This window comes from Acanthaster planci, linkage group LG21 (genome assembly GCF_054643075.1).
Source record: "Acanthaster planci isolate LZ-2023a linkage group LG21, COTS_SCS, whole genome shotgun sequence".
Lineage (NCBI taxonomy): Eukaryota > Metazoa > Echinodermata > Asteroidea > Valvatida > Acanthasteridae > Acanthaster > Acanthaster planci.
The window spans coordinates 3,802,314-3,826,427 of NC_141797.1; the positions used below are offsets into that span (position 1 = coordinate 3,802,314).

Consider the following 24,114-nt stretch of genomic DNA (forward strand, 5'->3'; position numbering starts at 1 on the left):
GTCTTGGACTATACATGTAGCTACATGTACATGTAAATAGTGCATCAAAGTCTTGGACTATACATGTAGCTACATGTACATGTAAATAGTGCCTCAAAGTCTTGGACTATACATGTAGCTACATGTAAATAGTGCCTCAAAGTCTTGGACTATACATGTAGCTACATGTAAATAGTGCATCAAAGTCTTGGACTATGCATACATAGCTACAGTAGCGGTATGTGATAGCATGAGAATGCAAGTACAGCGTACCCAGTCTGAAGGTCAGGGTCTTACAACCAGCCCTACACTGTTCTGTGTTTTTGGGGTAATCCTGTTTCTATCATATCGGTCCATGCACAATGTAGGTGCACTTCCAAGGAGTTACAGGAACTGGGTAGAGGATCTACCGGACACTATGGTGTACATGTACATGTATGGGGTTGAAGTTTATGGGGTTGTATTGTGAGTGGTAATGCAAGCACTGGTAATGCATACAAATGTACATGTACTGTACTGACACATCAGACCTCTCATCATGCAGTGAGGTGCCAAAACCTTGGTTGGATATCTTGATAACAATTAACATAATGGAGAATGCATTTTCAAATGGAGCATCACTGAATTGGTTCATACATGTTCATGTATGTATGTATGTACATGTACGTGTGTGTACTGTACAGGTACATATACAGGTACATGTACATAATGTACATGTACACATGTAAGGTACATGTACACCAGCAGCCAATTTCTCACACTGTATACATGTACATGTATATCAGTCTTTCATATCATGTTTTTGTTGAGTTAGTCATGTGGTGCTACATGTATACAAGTGATGAATGTTTGAGTGCAGCGGTGTGAGTATAATTTCATGAGGTGACAGATGAAACAATGGAATAGACCGTTTCATCTGACACCAAATGCAATTATTCTTACCATTGCGTAAATGCAAAACATTATTTGTTACATACAACACCTGTATAAATCCTCGTCAGCTGATTTTTGTCAGTACAGCTGGATTAATTAACTGATTTTAAACTGGAAGAAATGAATATGTTAATTTTTCCACATGATATTCTAATTCCATTACAGAAAACAGCTCACCTCTGTTTACCTACATTTGCATATCAGCGTGCATGCGCGTCAAACCTCGCTGAAAAAGGTGGCCCAAGCCACACCCTCCACGCCCACTGCATGTCCCCCCATAAAAGGCTGCGTAGCACTAAGACTCGTCATGGTTTTTTTCAGCGACGCGTGTAGCTGACATTGTGTGAATTTAGTATACAATAGAGTTTCACGTTTACACCCAACCTCGCTATTTTCTATGTAAAAATGGCAGAGACCGCCAAAACCCAAACACAGGACTGGAAGTTCTATCTATAGTTCAAGCCACGTTCCAGGCAAATCCCCCGGTTCCTCCAAGCCTGATCAGCTCTCCAAGCATGTCATTTCCACCGTGTCGACCGAGTCTACGCTGCCGTGTTTTATGAGTGGAAATTCCCCGGGGCCGAGCCCGCAACCGGCACCTAACAGGGCTTCTCCCCGGCAGGTTCCACACACCTTTGGTAGCCTACGTGAGCACATGGCAGCAGCGGAGTCCATCCAACGTCCAGGTGTGTGCGGAACAGTGGGGCCCAGCGCTTGATGCAGCACAGTTATCTGAATGTCCGGCCACCCCTGCTTGGTCACAGAGGCCTGGGGCACCACCACCGCCTCAAGTCAGCAGCACATTTTCAGCCACATGGACAGCAACCTTTTTGTGGTAGATTCAGGTTCGATGCAACAGCTTCAACCTCGTTCTCATCCAAGTGCTTGGTCTTACTCTTCAAATGACTCTAGCCCATCGGTACTACGAGCATCCAGATTTTTCAGCAGTGTTTCCCGAGAACTTTTCTCATTTTCTCCGGCAGATTCCTCCACCCTTTGCAGTAGCCCACGTGTAACTGTCTTTCCGAATCGTGGAACCTTTTCTCGGCATCGTTCTGCCGACTGCCATACCATGCTACCCGTCCCAGCAGTAGGCCTACCACTGCACGGGACATGAGCGCAATGTTCGTGCCCGTCCACGGCCTCACTCCCAGCTCGTTGGATCATGGTGGAATCGACATCCGTTCCCCCGTTGACACTTGGGGGTCAGTGGTCGGAGCCCTTTCTCCTGTCATTTATCTGCTGATGAAGATGGCCTCCTTTTTCCTTAGCTGGCTAATCTGTCACTTACAGTGGTGACAGAATTACATGTAGGTAAGCTTCAATCATGTCAGCTTCTTTTTTTCCAATCGTGCCTTATTTACATGTCCTGTCTTATCGTCAGGTGATTGTAGGGATTTTGGCACTTGTGCATGTAGGCCTACCTCAAAATAGAATTTTGATTGTGTCATGGGGATTAGATCCCGTTCTCCCTTGTTGACCGATATTCTCCTCAACCATTGTGGAGCAGTTCTATTCACAGTAATCTCTTTGTGTTTTTTGGGCCAATAGGCCTAGCTACCCTCTCTAACTGCACAGAATATTTTTGTGTTCTGCTTGGTTATTTCCTGTACTCACTCGTCGCCTACATGTACATGCAGTTCTTGGCATCAAAACTTGACGCAGTCATGTGGGTCTCAATACACTACATGCATGTAAAGTCTCAAGACTACTTCAGGTTTGGAAGATTATTCAATCTTCTGCAGCAGTAATAGTTCTAATTCCACTGAAGCTGTTTTCATTAGTCACCTTTGCCTTATGTTTGCCCTTAGAGCTTCAGTCTATACGGACTCCCGTACTCAAATTTAACTTGCAGCACTGCGTTTTCCTACTCCGTGGTGTCACTTTTGGGTTCGAGTTGGACCCTCCGGTTCAAGGTCTTCCGGCAGGGTTCCTGTGTGCATTTGGTGACTTGACATGTGCAGACCATTCTTGGGTATATTTGGCTGCGCCTTTTTCAGTGTCTTCCTTGCACAATCTTTAGGTGCCTTCCATGCATGTATGTTCAATTCCGGTGCGTTGTGTGCCGGCGTGTTTGTGCATTCACTTTCTCAGAATTTGGCACTCTTGCACTTTGCTTCCCCCCGTTAGGGCTGCTCCAGGAGCTATTTTGTCCAGCACGCCGCATGGGATGCAAGTTTTGTCGCGGTCGGGCAGAGTGCCTTAGCTTGGGCACCCTTGTTTTGAGTTATGATCGCTTTCCTTATTGCAGCTCTAGCCCCTGCTCTGCCTCGCCTCCCCTACAAAGAATTATATAGGCTTTGGGTAGGCGCCTTGTGCTCAGTGTGTTTCTTGAGCAAGGTACAAGTCCGCCATTCATGTTGCAGTGGTGCATAATGTTGGACCCGCAGCATCCCTCTTTGGTTACCATTTGCCTCCCACTTTATTTCTGTGTTATAAAGTGGCTGCTTTTGTACTGTACTTTAGTTATGATAGCCTTTGGATGTCTAGGTGTTATGCTAGTCTTCCTGTACTTCCCCAACATGTCCACGTTGCAGTTGTACAGGTTCATTCACAGTATTTGCCCCCTTTCCCTGCATTCATATTTGTTCCTCCAGGTGGTTTCCTTGGCAAGCATGTTCCCACAAATTTCATTAGCACAGCTCTAGGTTTCCGTCTACTTCTCCATGAGATTAGACGCTTTATGTACATGTATGTTATGTTTATGTACACTGTACGTGTGACCTGGGTTGACCTCTCTCTCCTTAGCTTCCCATAGTGGTTACTTGACTGCCGCAAGTTGTTCGTTAGGACTTCAGTTGCTTGTAATTCTAGGCATGGTCAACCGTATAGGTAGGTTGCTTAACCCTCCTTTGGTTTTACAGCACAAATATGAACGAGTCCCCACAGTCCCTCTTGTGCATGTATTTTCTACATGGAACACAAACATGCACAGGTTCAGTGTGTACATAGTTGGTTGCCAGCACAAAATGACACAGGGTCTTTTGTGCAGTCCTCTTGACTGCATTTGGTTTACTGCACAATGATGCACATTAAACAGTGAATCACAGATGTTGGGCAGCACAAAAGTGCACTCTGATATTCCTGTGAGGGACAGTTGGTGCAGTGCACAACACAACACAGCTGTGCTTCTTTGAGGTGTTTACCAAGTGACCCAAAGAGTGACTTCAGCTTGGGGGGGGGTTGCAATATCTAAGTTAGCACCCTCTTGCTATGACGACCACACCCATTTTCATAACAGCCTGTATGCCATCTCAGTTGACCTCCTTGCCCTTCCAGTATTTTGTAAGGTTGTATTTGAAGTGTAGTGGTCTTTGCCCTCCTACAGCTATGGCTGTAGCCTGTTCTGTAGCCTGTTGTTCCGTTTGATAACAAGTTCTGCCAGACCACGTTACTTGAGGCCCTCCACCTCTGGACTGCAGACAGGATGGACCTTTGTCATTTTGGTATTGTTTCTCTCTTTAAGCCCACCATTCTCAGAAGAAGACTTCTTCAGTCGGGGCCTCACCACAGGGCAACTTCATTCCCAAAGATTGATCCCTTCATTTGTTGCTCAATCTCAGGGAAACTCGTACCATTTGCTTGTTAGAGACAGAGGTTTTAGGGATGTCCCATAGTTTGATCCCTTCATTCTTTGCTCAACCTCAGTGAGGGGAATTCATGCCTGTCTTCTCCACTTTCTGAAGTAGTACAAGACGACGGCTATTGATCCCCATTCTTCAGCTTCACCCATCATCGGGGTTTTTCCCTACAAACACTGAGGGGGATCAGGGCATCGTTGTATCCCAAGTCTCACATTGATCCAACAGAGGCTGACCTTTAAAAGTGGTATTTTTGATGACTGCTTGAACAATCTCATGAGGAGGCCAATTCTGTGCAGAATCAGTCCACCAGCAACCCAGAGGCATATGCCTCAGTAACATGGGATTTCTTTCCACAGATCATCTAACTGGGTACTTTTCCTTAGAAAAGCCGTGGCGAGGGGTTTATGATGGTGCCCCGTTCAAGAACTTCCACACATTTCTTGGCTCATTTGCCGACCCTACAAGGTGATATCAAGCAGTTGTTCATCATACAACTACATGTATGTTGCCCGGCCTCTGTGACCACGATCGCTCAAATGAGATCGGAGGCAATAATACGTGTGAGCCCTCTTGATATTGAGGATCGAAATCAGGTGCCCAGGAGACAAGCAGCGCATCAACATCCTCTGCCCACCACCTTGGAGTTTCTGTTTCAGGCATAATGAAAACGACCTGCAGGGAGAATTTAATCACCTTTAATTCATGCTACATGTACCTGAAGGATGTGGTTCAAGCAGAGGGTATTGTGAGCAGGAAAACCCTCAAGCAGGCTGGCCGATGAGCAGCCTGTACACCCCAGAACGTTACCATTTTTCACAGCTAGCTAAGCAGCTTCCGGGTATGTCTCAACAACCTTTTTTATATTTGAATGGGTTCAGTTTAGACCTTCGTTACCCTGCATGTCCCTTCCCTCCCAAATTGTTACTTAACGGTGCTACTCTGCAAATGTAAGTAAACAGAGGTGAGATGTTTTCTGTAATGGAATTCCCCAAATCCAACAGGATTTTCCATTCTAGTAAGAAAACACTCACCTCTGTTTACCATCCCTCCCTATTCCAAATAAATAAAATCAAAAGACCTCAAAAAAAAAAAAAAACTAAGATGAGTCTTAGTGCTACGCAGCCTTTTATGGGGGGACATGCAGTGGGCGCGCAGGGTGTGGCTTAGGCGACATTTTTCAGCGAGGTTTGACGGGCATGTGCGCTGATATGCAAATGTAGGTAAACAGAGGTGAGTGTTTTCTTACTAGAATGGAAAATCCCGTTGGATTTTTGGAAGTTCGTTTGATCATTTGACAGCATTTGATCTGTTTCCTGATGTTGGCAGCATCAGCATTACTTACAACAACAAGTTCTTATAATTACATGTATTTCATAGAATTGTGCGCGGCAGAGCTTGGTCACTTGTCATTTTGCCATGATAAAGAAACTTGCTCCACTAGAAGCTGCAGTGCAACCGATCCAGAGGTGTTCATTTTTTGTTTTTAACATGCAGTTGTTATAAATTTTTCACAGTGTATCCACATTGTGCGTGCATGTCTTTGTGCTAAACTCTGTCAGAGCATGGTCAGAGTCTCCAGCAAGCAAGAAGTGGAAACCAACTTGATTAGTATGGCATACACTCGTGATACTTTAATTGGCTGGCCTTAGCTGTAGTGTTTCTTTTTCAGGGATAAGCGCTGTCCATCTCCCCATCAGAGACAGATTGTCAGATTTTTCAAAAGTTCCGCTCTAAACACAATGCACGTTAGGTCAAGAGCTCTACTATTTGTCATCAGACAAGCTGTTAATTGTTATGTCCAAAGCCATGTGCGAATTCATCCTTGAAGCTAAATTGATTGTATAGGTGTGTAAGACCTACTGTATTTGTACATGTGCCTGTATGTGACTGAATAACAGGTTTTTACTAAGATACGTGTAAAGGTAGCCTTCATTGCTGCTGTAAAAGTTATAAATTATATGCTCTGAAACGTGAATTTAGAAAAAAAGGTTGTTTAAAGAGCCTGTAAGGGAATTTATTATTGGTTTGAAGCGAAACGAAAGTTACTGATGTTGTGACCACAACAGTCTCCAAGCAGGAAGAATAAACTGTCTCGTGGAACTGTTAGAAGGTACATCTACCCAACATTTGAAATTTTGGTCCATGTGCAAGAAATTACATGATCAGAACCAAATGAAGTACACCTTGTCAACGACTCTTACTCTGGTAAGCTACATGTAACTTAATTCGAAAGCAGCGATTAAATAGAAATATTTGGTCAAAATAAGAGAAGATAACCACAGTGCTGGCTTATTGTGCACATGTGTACCTCACAAGGAAACTATCCAGTTCTAGAGGGGATGCTTCTCTGTATGAATACTGTACTACAAACGAGCTTTGTTTTGTGAAAAAAAAGTCAATTTGTCTCAAACCACGTGGGCTTAATGAACAGGTGTTACACAGAGCCCCTGTTACAATACACAGTGTTGATGACATCACACATCAGTTTAGAAACTTTTGTTTCTGTTGTTAAAGTACATGTACGTCTGCCTCAGTGACTGACAGAAGGACTGCTACATGTACATGCTGGTGAGATCAGCAAAACAGTTTGATGGGTGTTGCGTCAACATGAAAAGCTGCTTCAACATGACTTGGGAGAACACCATGGGAGCATGGCGGATGTCATCCAATAAACACACAACCGATACATATGTCATGCTACTAGCATGAAGTACATGTAGGCACCCAAAATTGCAGTGCTCAATAAAACACTTGAGGTAGCTTGATATTAAAAACAATTGAAAGTCACTCTCTTGATGCAAGTTGACTGCTCTACATCAAAAAGAGAGTAATAATTCCATAAAGAAAACGTAGACTCTTTTTTGAACGTGGACAGAGGATTGCAAGCTTGTGAGAAAATAATGCAGCTACATGTAAGTTCACTGTCTTGTGCACTGTAAGAATGAATAAAACATATGTAATAACGTATCAGAAGGGTCCAGTAGAAGCTTTCATTTTTGCTTTGATTGGCTACAACAAATAAATATATGAATATGCTAATTAAAATGCACTCAATAGTTTGGGCAATTTGGTATAGGCCCCCAGTACACATCATAGCAAATAGTCAACTGATTCCTTGTCTCTGTACCAATATCAACGTACTGGTACATGTACATGTACCGGTAGGTCAGAGTTAAAGCTACCCATTCAGTTTGAATACACGGAAAAATAATTTTAAAATACAATTTGCCAAAAATTGACATAATGACCGTGCTTGAATACCAGATTTTGCTTAAGAAAATGAATGGAAAATAACTTTGCCTGGCTGTCACAAGTCATCTCTTTAAGGTGTTTCATGATAAATAGGGATGCATTACTTAAAATAACCCTCAGCCCATGGGTTTTTGCACTTTAAAACAAAGTTCAATGTGATTACTGTAAGGGGTGGATTCATACAGTGTACTATACATCAAAGATAACCTGTTTTAGAAGGAGAGGCAGCAGTACAAGTCTCAAACAGTTATTTTTCTTTGGTTGTTTTGATCACAGAATAGTGTTTGTGCTGATGATTTACGAGTGTATGGTTGGGATATGCCAAAAAAGATCAATAGATTAACCCAGATTGCAAGCCGTGTACATGTACATGTTTTATACAGTTGCTATAGCAACAAGACCACCAATACCCATGTGTGTTCAGGGGGACCAGTTGGCCAGCTATCAAATGTTTCAAAGGTTAAAAAGCTAGTAAATACTAGTTTATAAAGGTGCATTGGGTACCATGCCTACAGTCTGGTAGTGTTACATTTGTGTGCTGTAGGGTTTCACAGTATGCATTGCAATGTACATGTACATGCAAGATATTATCACCAGAGGTCTTTGATTACGTGGCTAGGGATTTTTGGGAAAGCTACATGTATGTGAATGGTGGCCCTAAAATGACACCAAAGATACAGTTTTATGTCAGTGGCTTGAATTTTTTTTCATAAGTAACAGAACAATTTCTATTGTAAAATATTGTGACATTACATTTTATGACGTCGTGGATTTTCTATAACACATTTCTTCACAGGAATCGTCATCATGTAAAATTATTTCACAAATCACAAAAAAATTTTAAGAGTACATTTTTCTCCATTACATTGGACTTTTCTTCATGACATGACTTCATAAACCTTGTCCAAACTGGACTCGTTTTGGTGAAACTTACCGAGACAATGAGTACTTTGCCTATTTTAAGTTGAGTGCGTACATCCAAGGAAGGTTCTCTCTACATGTAGGTTACTTTACTGAGTCGCAAGGTCATTTTTGCCGGACAATTTCTGCGCAGGAAAATTTCCAGAGTTACTTTTTCCCAAGAAAAAGTCCAGTGTGGACAGCTTGAGTTGGTAAAAGCATGGAAAGTGGCTCAGTAGAGCATAGAGCTGGATTCGAGCACAGTGGCATACTTCAGACAGGAAAACTATGCGTGTGCATCAAACATTACTTTGGTTACTTCCCCTGTGGTCTTGGTAAAATTTCCCCTTGTTGAAAGTCCAAGTGTAGACCCTTGGAAAAAAGTCTAGTTTGGACACAGCTTGACCGGTAGATGAGTGTGTGTACATGTAGGAGTCCAAGATACTAGACACCCAGTGTTTCAATACTTGATACATGAAAAAAAGATGCCAGTACTATACCTTGAGTGTTTACAGTCTACAATCCTGGAAAAAATAGTGGATTATAAACAAAATTGACACGGGTCTGTAGTCATACTCTTTGTACATGTACAATGTAGGTCCCCCCACTCCACTGATAATGTTGTTACATGTATGTCAAGCTGGAGAGTAAACTGCGCAATGAAACCCATCAGGAGGGGGATTGGGGTGGGTGACCATTGCAACGAGATTTGGCTAGGATTGTCTGAATTACTTTATACATGCAGTTGTGTTACATGTGCACGTGCCGTGTTGTTTTGTGTGTGCTTTGTGGTCTTGTTCATGGCAGCTGGCAGTTGAATAGAAGAAGGCACATGTATATTTTGGACAAATGGAGAAGTTAAAGAAAAACGAAGACTAATATCATTTTTGTATCGTGTGTTTACAATCAAAACTGTCTTGTAGGAGTTCATCGTATACAACGCACCATGGCATTTCAGCCCAAAACTGTCCAAAATTGATGTTTATTAATTTGAAAGGCCCATTCTAGTACAGAAATATCTTATAATCCTGTGGGATTTTTCTTATTTTGTCATTCTGTTATTGGCTTGAAAAATATATTTACAGCAATGATTTATCAAAAGCCAAAGAGAATGGAAGTGAGAGACTCAAATTTTTTAATGATGTGTTGTTGCTCACCATTGATATTGTGTCATGTACAGTATATCGAGCGAATGTACATGTACGTGTGCCGCATTTGTTAGGGCTTGCTACACGCTGTTTGGTGAAGTGAAAAAATGCTATCATTACAATTTTGTCTTTGCACAGCAAACCGGAAGATAATTCACAAATATTTTATGCACTTTCAGCTCAGTGTCCCTAATACTTCAGCTTGTTGCCATGGTTACAAGTGGATAACAAAGTTGAGATCTATAATAGTCTTTAAATTCAATTGTCCTGTCAACGATATCCAAGGATACACAGTAGAGTTAGCAGGCCCTCCCCCAAACACATACCGTAATGGGCATGTATAAACTCTGACAATCCTGGACAATCCTGGATTGTTGGGACATGTGTCAATAGCCATACCTTTTCCAGGTTTGCCACTCCCCTGGTCAATGTTGTCATCTCGAGCTGGAGCGCAGACCATGCAGTGAGACCGTGAAGCTATTATAAACAAGAAGTAAGTACATATACAAAGATCAAAAGGGTCCATGATGGCCACCGCCAGCACTTCACGTGCTGCAAGGACAAAACAAATTACTCGCCGCTTGCAGGCTATAAGGAATGCTCGGAGTTGCATTTGCAAAGGATTGTGGGTACCACGCATGCGTGTCCGTGACACTTTTGCACGTTCAACATGGCTGCCATGAGACGGAAACCACCATCACCGGAGACTTAAGTTTCTATAATTTTATTGATTGTTCTGATATTCCAATGATAATGAAAGTCTGGTTGTATGTCTTTACATTCCCAAAATGTCTCTCTTTAACAATAAACAGAATTACCAGTACATATACATGTATGTATGTGCGTATACATAACAATCTGTGTGGGCATTTTTCGGCATGGCTCGAAGTGTTAACAGAATCCTGTTAACCAGCGGGTCATTGTGTTGTGATTGGCTGTAAATGCAATATCAATATTCATAAAAGTGTCAGTGGGACTCGTTAAAGCCATTTTTGTGTCAGCGCAAGTAGTGACTAACAATCTCAAAAATAACTGACGGTAGTGTACATCTCACTGTAAATTTGTGGCTTGAAATAAGGTTTAATAGTAAAGTTTTGCTTTAGCTGATTGAGGACTTTGTTACAACAGGTGCAGGGGACATTTAGTTCTTGCATGTCTTTTGTCAAGCATTATTGTATGGTTTTACGAGATTTCAAATGATTTTAGTACATGAACTCATCAAAATTTTAGTGCAACACAAGTGCATAATTGTCCGAAGAGGCTCTGACTTGGATACAATGAATTTGGCGAGACCGATCCTTAAGTTACCAATTCACGCCTAAAAAATCCAAAAGCCTGCAGTGCATTCTTTGTAAAGAAGAATTGAAAAGTGGAAAATGTGGTCAAATCAGGTGGGAAAAGAACCAACTCACACTACAAACCTCTATTTACAATTTAGGTATGGTTATTATATAGGTACATCATTTGGTCTTCAGGAAGTTTCAGGCAAAAATAAAGACTTTTGCTGAGGAAGGACTTGGTTTCATCTGTACAGTGTAATCAAGGTCCAGTGGAAAGGAAAAGTATAGGTACGGTACCATCGGTAGTACATGTACATACTTCTTGTTGATACATGCACTGTACAGCGTACATGTACATATACATGTATTTATCATTGTGCGAAAGAGACGTGTTAATATTAGTATTGTATTCGATTTTTTTTGTTTTAATTCTTTCGTTTTATCAGAGTATCCCATCAGTTAAGATTTTAATGAGGTACATGTACATGTAAATATAAATACATATACTGTACATACACTGTACTGCCCATTACGTTAAAGTGAACATTTCACTAGTCAATAACTACAGTAATCCCCAAACCAAAACTTACTATTTTACACACATACAGAGTCCTAAAGAGTAATAGAATTGCTTTGGTTAAAAAACCCCAAACCTGAAAATCCAAACGTGTATGCACAATCACAACCTTCGGGTATTTAGTGATGTAAACTGTTAATGTAAATCTAATACGTACACTGTTTGTTCCTCTTGCCTGAATGTGAACATTTCACTAGCAATTTGGGTCATCCCAAAATGAAAACTGACATTGACATGTACAACACACAAATTGAGTCCCAGATAGTAACACAAGTGTATGATAACTGAATGTTTAGTTTTAGATATTACATGTAATCTGTGACATATCATTTAAAATCAGTTGACTTATATTTTCAAAAGAAACTCAACTGTTAAACCATGGCTTTCCTGTCTTTATATCACTGAACCTCTTTCACTAACATATATTTTACAGAGATGTACTAAAGCCCAAATACCTGAACAAAAATAACTCTAACTTATTGATGGATGTTATTGCCTATCAAAAACTGTCACACGATTAAACAGGAAATTCACAAGGTCTGATGCAGCTTGAAGTTATTCCTCTCATTGCATAACTCTTGCCACCAAAGTACTCCATGTACATGTAAATGGAGTTGCTTGAATGGAAGTAAATACTAAGTGGTACATGTATTCCATTTTTTGTTTAACTCATTTAACATTCATGAGGAACATAAGCTCTACATGTATATCAAGAGACTCTCCAAACTTGGGGGGGACTAAGTAGGGTCCAGGCAGATTGTAAATAGTTGCCAAAGTTTCAGTTATAAATGTGTTTATGCCACTTTTATAGTGCAGTGCTTAATTCTGTTGTTTTCTGGCCAGTTGCTCAGGATTGTAACCAAAGTCTTTTGCCAACTGATGACAGTGGTTACTTACAGCTGCAACTCTATTACAGCAATTATAACAAGTCTGCATTAAAAGACAGCATTAAAATTGCATGGTTGAGTACACTCTCAGCTCAATTTCAAACTGTTATACATGTAAATTACAATAGAAATTGCCATATGGATTGACCACTCAACGGGGTAGAAAGAATCATTTTGTAAGGAGAATACAACACTGCTGTTTTTTTTCAATATGTGTAGATTGCTGAAACATTGACCATATCCAAAATATCTGACCTTGAATTTCAGCTTTTTTGTACACCTGGTCCGTACGAACACATGGGGACTTCTTACATTTTAGCTTTTTGCTAGCTGCTTTCAGCTTTAATTTGAAGTGGCCACTCTCACCCCTGTAATATGCAGTAATTTTGTTTTTAATAAAAAGTATTTTGCAACTTTTAATAGCTCCCAATTTGTCATTGCTTGCAAGTGGGAACAGGTCATTCCATCTGCTGAGAGCTGATTACCACTACTATGTCAAACTAGTGAGACGACTTTAGGCATCCACATGTATAGGGTCTTGCTGGGTATTTTGGAGTGTTGGTAGAGGCAAATAGTCTGGTGGTGGTTGGGAAGGATCTTGGTTCTTCCTTCCAGGGTTTCTCTTATAACACAGTTGGAAGCGCTCACCCTCTGTAGTAAACAAAACAGGGAATATTTAAAGAATTGAAGATCAAACTCATCGTACATGTATGTGTAACTAGGGCAAGCTAAAAATATTCATTTTAGTCCAGACAACCCAACTTTTCCATGCAATTATAAAGGCTTATGTCCTGCCTAGTTTCTTGCATGCTCTGAGATTTTCTTTGCAGAACTAAGAAATTGATTTCAGCTGTTAGCAACTACCGGTTGCAGACAAGGACACGTCATGAAGTGTGTGACGCATGTCCTTGTACATGGTGTGGAAATTCAATCAGTGGTAGTACAGTCGACTCTCGGTAATACGAGCTTGTGGTTGAGACGAGTATATTTGCCGAATTATGCACATTCCTATGAGGAAAAAAAATCCATAATACGAACTCGCGTGTTACGAGATTCCATTTAAGACGAGCATTTTGGGGGCCCCAGCTGCATGCAAATGTATTGTTATCCGTCTAAGTAGCACAAGCATTTTTGAAGGCAACTTGTCAATCAGTCAATCCATTGAATTCGGAAAGGCGCTTCTGTAATTGATGGTGTACAGCAGGTAAAGCGCTGCGGTGTTCACTCATCAAGTGAAGCCCTCTACTGGCCGATCCACACCACCAATAACTGGTTCCCGCCCTCTTTGTGCAACAAGCGCAGCACTGATGTTGGTTACCACCTACAATGTTAATGCACTTACGTGCGTGCGTTGTATGACAATCTCGTTGCGGCATGCTGGGGACATAAAACGGCATCGCTCCAACCGTGCATCCTCCAACTCGACTTGACCGGTTTCTCCGTTCTTGTATTATGTTATTGTTCTTTATTTCAAGTCTTTATTCATAAAAAGTACAGTTACTTCTCACTTTCATGAACATAAACTGTTTTGAAATTAAATTCCAAACCACACGTGCGTGCATACAAAGTACATGTAGGCCAACATGTATGTACAGGAAGTTGTACATGATGTACGCTTAACGATACGGTCGATCGGTTACACATGCGACAAGCGGGACAGCAGCTTTCGCGTAAGACGAGGTCCGGATAATATGAGCTAATTTAGAAAGTCCCGAGGCCCTCATATTAACGAGAGTCGACTGTATAATGTAGGTCCGAAACATTTACTTGAATTGATCAAAGTTAGTTTTCTTTCAGGTTCATAAGATATGCAAAAATTATTGATGACACAGGGGAACAAGTTATGAAACTTAAGAATTCTTAACTAGTTTTTGTGATGACTTACTCCCAAAGTTTTCTCCGTCCTGAATGGTGTCAGGCAATGGGCAGCCAATGGTCTCTGGTAGCATCAAAGACAGGATTCCTGCAACGATGGAGCCGCCTCCAAAGACACAGAGAGGTAGCGGTTGCCAGTACTTACCCAGGAGTAGGATGAAAGGACAGAGAATGCCACTTACACGAGCTACCATAGAGGATGCACCCATGCCCATACTTCTGATGATGGTGGGGAAGATTTCAAGAGAGTAGATGTAGATGTGACCAAATGCTGCGCTGATGGCAAATTTACCCGCCATGGCCACTGCAGCCCTAGTTGCTCCAAAAGGAATGAAGATTGTGATGAGGCAGAACAGTCCACTAAAGATGTAGAAGCCAACCAGAGATAGACGTCTACCATAGCGATTCATAACATACCAACAAAAGAGGTAACTGGGTACTTCTATAGCCCCAGACACAAAGGCAGCAAGGTAGTCATCTACACCCAAGGCAGAGGTACTCAAGGACAAACCATAGTACACCATATTTGCAACAAACCAGTCAACAAAAAGGATGAGAGTTTTTTTGCGGATGTTGGGAGTGCGGACAAGATCAAGCTGAGTGACGGGGAAGTTCGAATGCTGCTTGTTGTCTTGTTTGGTGTCACTCAGTTTGTCAATTAAGTCTTCAGGAACCTGGGTACCATTCACTTTGGCTATATTTTCAATGGTTTTGGTGGCTGCCTTGAATCTGCCTTTTATAATAAGCCAGCGAGGAGACTCTGGTATAACAAAGACTAGAAGTAGGCAAAGGATGAACGGAAGTGATATAGCCAAATGTAGGTGGCGCCATTCTCTCAGGAGAAATGCCAGAAGAGTCAACAAAACATAACCTGTCGAGAATGAAAAGAACAGTATGGTGTTGGCAACTACTCGCTTCTTGGGACCAACTATCTCGGAAACCAAGACATACGTCATGAGAACGGTGCCATATGAACAGGCTGCAGTAATAAAGCGCATGGCCACAAAGGAGGTAAAATTTGGTACAAAGGATGTTACAGTTGACGACACTGTGACAAGAATGAGTGTCAAGATGAAGGTCTTCCTTCTACCAATCCAGTCACCCACAGAACCCCAGCCCAAGGAACCAGCCAGCAATCCTGCAAACCAAATCGACTGGGCAATTCCGGGCAGATCCTCTCTGTCACAAACCAGATTGAAATTTTCATTGATGGTTGACTTGTAGCGTGAATGATCAAAGACCCAACCAGCATCACAGGAGATGATATCAGTTGAATTTAAAATCTGGCCACTATCATCGCCTTCATCACCCAAGATATACCGTTGGCATGAAGAGTAAACTTGTTCCCCATCATGGTCAATCTCGTAAGGAATGCTATAGCTCTTCTGCTCTTCTAGACAGTCAGTTAGTGAAGTCAGCCGGAGTTGAGTGCAGTTGATTGCTTGGCTTTCTGGAAGTGCACACCAGTGGTCTGTTTTTGCAGCCAGGAACACTTGAGCTATAAAGTGACATGAAAGTGGGATCTTGATCACAAACATGGCAAGAACCAGGAGTTTCTGGTATTTGCCATATGGCCCAATTTGATGCAGTATGTCATCGTACTCCATAGTGACTTCTAGTTGAAGTGGTCAACCGCCGTGCATGAACAGTGCTAGCAGAGTAGTGGCAAGTGGGGTGTGTTCTTGTTTATGGCAAGGAAGCGCTGTTGGCATTCAGACCTATTTGAAAGGAGAGGAGAATCAACCCAAAATTTAGAATGGAAGTCCTTGGACATCTAGTTGTGCCTACAGTGAAATCTCTGAACCGTGAAGTAATTTTGTTAAGGAATGGTCAGTGTTGAGTAATGCCTTAGCCAGTAGGGTTGAACTGCACTTGCATTGAAGGGGTCAAAAAGAAGTGTGCATGTACATGTAGAGTACATGTACCCAGTACACACGTACATGTAAATGTACATGTAGGCCTACATGTACATGTACAGTACATGTACCCATTACACACGTACATGTAGGCCTACATGTACATGTACAGTACATGTACCCAGTACACACGTACATGTAAACGTACATGTAGGCCTACATGTACATGTACAGTACATGTACCCATTACACACGTACATGTAAATGTACATGTATACACTGCCTATTCAAACTTCTTGATTTCTCTTGAAATTCAGAACACATACCTTACAGGTAATTGTTTTCCAAATACATGTATAGGCCATTTGCATGAATAATTATAATCCTTGTGCATGGTTTGCTGTAAAGAAAAAATTGGATTTGTGGTGAGCATACTACTCAGTGGTTTGCATGAAAACTCATTTATGTGTAGGTATTTTGCTAAGTGGAAGTCTGAGTGCAATAATAAGGGAATGGATTAGATGACATGGATACGTAGTTGGACTGCACTGTACCCTTTGTCCTCTCTCTCCTAAAAATGATGTTTGTGCATGTGTGTGTCTCAAAGTTACTGCTTCAAATCTGCAACCCTGCAGTGCTGGTGTTGGTTGTGGTTTTGAATAGATCCAGTGCTTTTTATTACCATAAAGCAGTGGTTTTGAACTTTCAGATGGAGCACGGTTCAAATATTGTGATGTTCAAAATTTTGCTCTGAAAGATGTTTCACCAGTTTTAGTGTAAGGGATGACTCGCATAAATGTACATGTACATGTACATGTAATAATATTTTGGACTTGGACATTTGGAAGGCTTGGGAAAAAAGATTTGATGTTAATGACCAGCTATGTATATACAGTTTTATAGTTTATGCCCAGAAAATCCTGACTTTTCAAAAGTAAGTATGTTTGTTTTCATAAGACAAGTTTTTAGCGTCTTTAAGTGCTTGGATAAGGCCAACAATGCAGACCTACATGTACATTGCAAACTTTCAGTAGTCACGTAATCAATAACTTGGATATGGGACTTGTAGTTGTACAGTTCTGTTAAAGAACTTGATTACAACACTGCTGAATTGGAGGAAAGTAATAGGGCTCCCTGATCTTCTGCTGCTTCTAATGGCCGTACCATTTCTTGACACTGTAGGATTTCTGCATAACTTGTCAAACAGCATTTTGCTCATGGAAATCACAAAGTCAGAGTCACAATAATACAGGTACGTCAAAAAAAACTTCTAACGTGAACATTTTTTGCTGCACCCTACATGAAAAACTAGTATATTTTGATGCTAAAATATTTTTCGGGGAAGTTTTTCTCTTAAGACTGAGCCTCAGTGTTACAGCTTTTTCAGCACTACAATTTGCCAGAATGTGTGACATTTTTAATGCATTTTGGGGGATTTGTGTAGATGGTGGTAGTTGGAAGTGAAGAAATTTATTAGAAGAATAATTTGAACAAAAGGGCCAATACATTGCAGTTATTTTGTGTGTGCTCCATTGTGTCACAGTATAAACTTAGGTTTCAATTTTTATTGTGCCGTTATACAGACACTTTTGGTAGTTCTTTACACTTGTGTTGAGGCAAATTCCATATGATCAAAAGTGTGAAGTTGTCAAAAAAAAAAATCCTGGTGTGTAAGTTTCCAAGGAAAAGTACGGTAACATGAACCCTTTAAACAAAAACCTGAAAATAAACACTATCCTGCATTGACATCACAGCAATGGCACCTTTGTTTGGAAAGATAGAAAGTTATCCTACATTGACATCACAGCAATGGCACCTTTGTTTGGAAAGATAGAAAGTTATCCAGCATTGACATCACAGCAATGGCACCTTTGTTTGGAAAGATAGAAAGTTATCTTACATTGACATCACAGCAATGGCACCTTTGTTTGGAAAGATAGAAAGTTATCCTGCATTGACATCACAGCAATGGCACCTTTGTTTGGAAAGATAGAAAGTTATCCTGCATTGACATCACAGCAATGGCACCTTTGTTTGGAAAGATAGAAAGTTATCCTGCATTGACATCACAGCAATGGCACCGTCGTTTGGAAAGAGAGAAAGTTATCCTGCATTGACATCACAGCAATAGCACCGTCGTTTGGAAAGAGAGAAAGTTATCCTGCATTGACATCACAGCAATGGCACCTTTGTTTGGAAAGATAGAAAGTTATCCTGCATTGACATCACAGCAATGGCACCGTCGTTTGGAAAGAGAGAAAGTTATCCTGCATTGACATCACAGCAATAGCACCGTCGTTTGGAAAGAGAGAAAGTTATCCTGCATTGACATCACAGCAATGGCACCTTTGTTTGGAAAGATAGATAGTTATCCTGCATTGACATCACAGCAATGGCACCGTCGTTTGGAAAGAGAGAAAGTTATCCTGCATTGACATCACAGCAATAGCACCGTCGTTTGGAAAGATAGAAAGATATCCTGCATTGACAGCACAGCAATGGCACCTTTGTTTGGAAAGATAGAAAGTTATCCTGCATTGACATCACAGCAATGGCACCGTCGTTTGGAAAGATAGAAAGATATCCTGCATTGACAGCACAGCAATGGCACCTTTGTTTGGAAAGATAGAAAGTTATCCTGCATTGACATCACAGCAATGGCACCTTCGTTTGGAAAGATAGAAAGTTATCCTGCATTGACATTATAGCAATGGCACCTTTGTTTGGAAAGATAGAAAGTTATCCTGCATTGACATCACAGCAATGGCACATTTGTTTGGAAAGATAGAAAGTTATCCTGCATTGACATCACAGCAATGGCACCGTCGTTTGGAAAATAGAAAGATATCCTGCATTGACATCACAGCAATGGCACCTTTGTTTGGGAAAGATAGAAAGTTTAAGCGGCACTTTTGGCAGTAGGATTGAATCCAGAGAGATGTCAAACAGATAACACACATAGATGAGGAGGAAGTTGCACAAAAATGCTTGCAGCTGTTATTTTGTTGTGGGTCCTTAAATCCTAGTGTTGACAACTTAACCTCTTGCAAGTGGCATTCCTGTGTCACTTGACCCAGGCATACATGTAGTTTTGTTTTGGGCAGAAAATACAGATTTTATTAAATGACAACATGTACCACAACAGTAATCCTTTAAAAAATGGAATTTTTCACATGGTGACCTGTAATGGTCATTTGTTGAAAATTTGTTTGGCATTTCTTACAGTGACATTGCTTTTTGAAATTTCTCTGTCACAAAGCAGTATTTGCTAGGATGCTGGACTGTGGCCTGTGCCCCCGTTCTCATATTCAGCTTCTATGGAGGGAACGGGTATATGGGAAATCTACAAGACGTCTGTGCTTTTGCTTACGCCGCCATATTGGCCATCAAGCACATGCATGGTAACCATGGTAACACGTGCAAATACACGTATGAGCACGGTTTGTTCGCTGTAAAATGGTAAAAGTTTGCTGTGCCACATGGTGCCATAATCGTGAAGGGACATGTAGTTCAAAAGGTCTGCATTCTATCAGATTCCTGCCGATCGGCAACAAGGAGCAAAATAGTTCGCTGCTATTCAATGCCAAAACTGACTCAAAACTTGCTCACGGGATGCTGCAATGTTCACTCAATTTACTTTGCTCATAACAATATTCATGTACATGTAAGTGTTATTAACTTTTTTGCAAACCTCCTGTTCCTTTACGAATCCGGCTACAAAGTATTTGTGGGCTTCCAAACTTGTGTAGTTTTTCAGCAATTGATGTGTGTACGCTGATGTCGAATTGATGAGGTAGTTGAAGATATCTGGGTACCGTTAATCTGGACAGTGACTTTCACACATGACCTTACAAAACATTGATTTCGGTAACATAGATCAATGGAGCTCAGTGCATGTACCTCCAGTGTCTGAATATATCGTGTCCTGTGAACACCAAGTTAAATAGCAGAGATGGAAAAGATCATTCTTTCATGGGAATCGTCATTTTCTTCTCGAACATCAATCAAATTGTGTGTTACTATGCAGTGGATGTATGTCTCACAAGTTGGCTTGACAGCCAATATGGCAGGTGAGTCGAAAGTCACATGACAATGTGACGTCAGTGAATAACCTCTATATAGACATCATGTGGCACTGCATATATATGGAATTCACCGAAACTTGTTTAAACATGCTCCATGTTATTGTTAAAGCACAGCAAAAACGGATGGCCTAGGAAGTTTTGTCTAAGGGCTTCATGTGAACTACATGTACATGACAACATGTACATGTACATGTATAATAGCCAAATTAACTGTGCTGTGATCTGACCCTAAAGACACTCACATACAACATACTTGTACATGTACCGGTGCTATTCTAGAGACAATGTTGCCCATGTACTGGTGTATGCAGACGTGATGCCCTTCTCTGAAGGGAATGACTCTCTCAAAAGAAAAAAAACCACAAGCCAAATTACAATTTCTCTCACACTCACACTAAAAGACACAATATAAATCAGAGAAAAAGAGAAACAGTGTGGGCCAAAGATTGCAGGGAAATGCAGAACTTACGTACAGAACCAAACTGAATTTAGAACATCTACAGCCACACTGTTTGTCCTCTTGTGTATACAAAACAGCAGCATCATAAGTCCATGCTAAGAAATCAATTGATTCTGAAGGAGCCTTTGAAAGAGTGCAGATAATCCCAAGACAGAACAGTCTTAACAACTAAAGACCATTGAAACTTGCTCCAAAGCTAGTGTGAAGAAAAAAACTACAAGCAGGTCTGACAAGTGCATCATACTAGAAAATTGCTATAGATCCAAGTCACACTGTTCCACTGACTGCAGCTCAAACTCAAAGGGACCTGAAATGGGAAGGAACATCCAAACAACCAGCCTATGGATATACATATGATCTACTTTTTTGATGAGTTTCTGGACAGGGCAAGTCCCAAGATAATGGATTTGCAGTCTTCTGATTTTTATTTGCAACCACAATAAGGGTAACAACCCCAGCCACAACCACAGGTACATGTAGGGTAAACCTACCATACCTTTGAGTTTATACATACCAGCAGTACAAATACCTTAAAATAGGTAGTGGGAACAATTTTATAACCAGACAATTGAACCTCTTCCCAATAGAGAAGATTTTCTGCCAGAGTCTAGCGAAAAAAGACAGAAATGACTGTTCAAAACTGTTGAGATGCTTTGGATCTGCAGACCTACATGTTGCAGTCCTTTTTTTGTAAGTTACTTTTGTATCATTTTCAATATGTAGAAAAATACATGTAGCTAAGACATGATGCAAACAATGGAACAACTTATGAGTTAATTACAAGTCATAAGCATGTTGTCTGAGTCATCACACAGAAGTCTGAGTCCTTTGCTACTGAGAAAGAATTGGGTCAGCTTCAAGCAAATCACCAGATTGCAACAATTTGAGATGGACTTGAGACTTAGTCAAGTCCTACAACACTGCCACTCAGCCCACATTTTTTCTCTCTAGATTTACATGTATGCCCTCTGTAGGTGCATCCAAGATTTCAAGTGGAGCCATAGACTAATTTGAATGTTTTGATTCTCAGTGGACTTGATGCAAGTTGACACTCCTTAGAATTTGGTTACCCAAAGGCAAACGTTGGAGTAATATGGAGGATGGATATGTAGGCTGAGTTAAGTTTTCTGTTTTGGTCACATTTCTCAGTTGATAACATACACATGTTTATGTATATAAACACACATGACACTTGTTGAAACACATTTGTTTTCTGCATGAGCAGGTTTGATGTTAAAGTTTTCAATCCCTCTGTCGTGAATAAAGCATTCCCCATTTACGTGAATACATGTCCACACAGCTATCTGCTCTAGGATCCGATATACATGTACAGTGTACGAGTATCTAAAGCCTGAATGTATGGTAGAAGTAGACCTAGAGAAATGATACATTGAATAGTGACATGGGTGTTTCTAGATGATACTCGAGAGTGTTATCCATATTGATGTCAGTGGGCAATATGTACCAGAAATTAAAACTATATACATGTGTATCAAAATATAGCAATATTTCCATTAACAAGCATACAGTTGAGTTTTTCCTGATATTGGCAGTCAGTGCCACTTGATCAAACACCTGATTCAGTCAAGAAGATTGTATGTATTATATGTTCAGTAAATTCTGTGGAATCTGGAAAATATTTGAACTTTTTGAAATTTGGTTTCTTGTTCTTCAGAGGGCTCTGGTATCCATTGCGTTTGGGTATTTTGCACAAATTTCAGGTATGCACAGAGTTCCATGTTAATTTGCCCTTGTTTGTTTAATGCACATTCATTGAAAATCCTGACTATCAGTGGACCCTGTTATGCCAACCTTTTAATATTCTCAGCTGTATTTTTATTGAGCCTGAGAAATTCAAAAAATGTTTGCTTTTTTGAATAAATCTCTTCATTTTGTACTTTATGCCACAGTATAAGTGATTCACAATAGTCAATGGCATGTGTGGCATTTGTTAGAAAAGAGGTCCCTACGTCAGTGCACTATTGGAAATCATTGATGTAAGTAGTGGAAATGGTGTATTTATGTCCTGTTTGCATAGCTAACTCTATTGAATTGGGCCAGTGATAAATTGTGTTGTGTTTGTGGTGCATTGTGGTGGTGTTTTCACATGACACATAAATTGCCTGTGCAGTTTGTGTAAAGGAAAAGCTAACAATGCCTTGTTCACCTGTTCACTTAGAGGTACACCTGTACATGGGTTGCACCAACAGTCACTTAGTTAATGTCATCTTTCACATGCTGGTACATGTACATGTACCATATGGTGCACCATGCATGTACATATGCAGACATACCGGTATGTACCAGTATAGTATATAGTAAGGCCTGTTTGTTTCATGCGGATCCAGATCGCAATCACTAATCTGAGGTTGGTTCACAACTTCAGTGATACCAGAACCTGACTAATGGAGAGTGCAGATCAGCTTTTGGATCACTGATCGCAATCCAGACCCATGTGAAACAAACAGGCTCAAAGTCTAGTCTATTATACGCCATGTTGGCCCAGTCAGGGTTACAACATACTGTACATGCATAGAATAATTAGTAATTAACCACAAAGTCCTGCCACAAGCAATAAGAAGGCATGAAAACAGCATTTGTATTGTTACGTCGGACCCCTTCAGTGGGAGCAGGACCCGGGAGGGCACTGTCTTCTTCAGGTGTGCAACACGGACGGCATGACCGGATCGTCCCTGAGCGGCTAGAGACACGTCCGTTGGGATAGAAGTACCGGTATACCGTCGCGGTACTGGTTTTTAGGTGTACATGGGGTATGTGTTTGCTAACAACTGTGGCGAGTGATTTCTAATGTTGATAACTACTAGAATGGAGTCTACAGGAACCTGATAATTATGTATGGTTTATATCAGGCTTGAGCCTTGTCTTATAAATCTCAACAGAGGGCAATCTTTGCAGTGTTAAATGTACGAATGCACAGCCATAAGGCCCACAGACTGATTTCAGACGTTTCAACACACACATGCTATCATGTTGTGTTGAATCAATGCAACGGCTACTGTACTGGGGCACGGTATCGCTGAGTTGAAAACCAGCGGTCCCAGACTCACAAGGCATAATGCATGAATATCACACTATTACGATAAGTGCTTACTGCACACACTTCTTTTAGCAGATGCTTTCCAGCAAATGCTTTCCAGCAGTGCTTCCCAGCAGTGCTTAAGCTTCCAAGCTAGGCTCGTGCTTCTAAACAGCAAACTGCCCTTGTGACCGTCTTTGTGCGTGTTTATGCCTGCTTTGTGGACGTTATATAGGCGATCATAGCTTGCAGTACCGCCAG

General features: G+C 40.9%; 2 protein-coding genes across 7 annotated transcripts in view; one reads left to right on the forward strand and one right to left on the reverse strand.

Annotated features, from left to right (window-relative positions):
• LOC110981620 (epidermal growth factor receptor kinase substrate 8-like) overlaps positions 1–24,114 on the forward strand; it is an 85,657-nt gene that overhangs the window by 19,781 nt on the left and 41,762 nt on the right. The window contains exon 1 of one of the 6 annotated variants that reach the window (XM_022239331.2): positions 22,984–23,112. The exons of 4 other annotated variants lie outside the window; for them this stretch is intronic. The gene's annotated coding sequence lies outside the window, so the exon portion shown is untranslated. Of the gene's footprint in view, positions 1–22,983; positions 23,113–23,437; positions 23,588–24,114 lie in introns of those variants that run through there. One more of the 6 variants, XM_087131175.1, reaches the window with a different exon arrangement.
• On the reverse strand, positions 10,562–16,266 carry LOC110981616 (organic cation transporter protein-like). The gene is made up of 2 exons (XM_022239323.2): positions 14,426–16,266; positions 10,562–13,191 (listed from the first exon to the last, which is right to left on the reverse strand). The coding sequence occupies exons 1-2, from the start codon at positions 16,020–16,022 to the stop codon at positions 13,055–13,057; spliced, it is 1,734 nt and encodes a 577-aa protein (XP_022095015.2). The 5' UTR covers positions 16,023–16,266; the 3' UTR covers positions 10,562–13,054.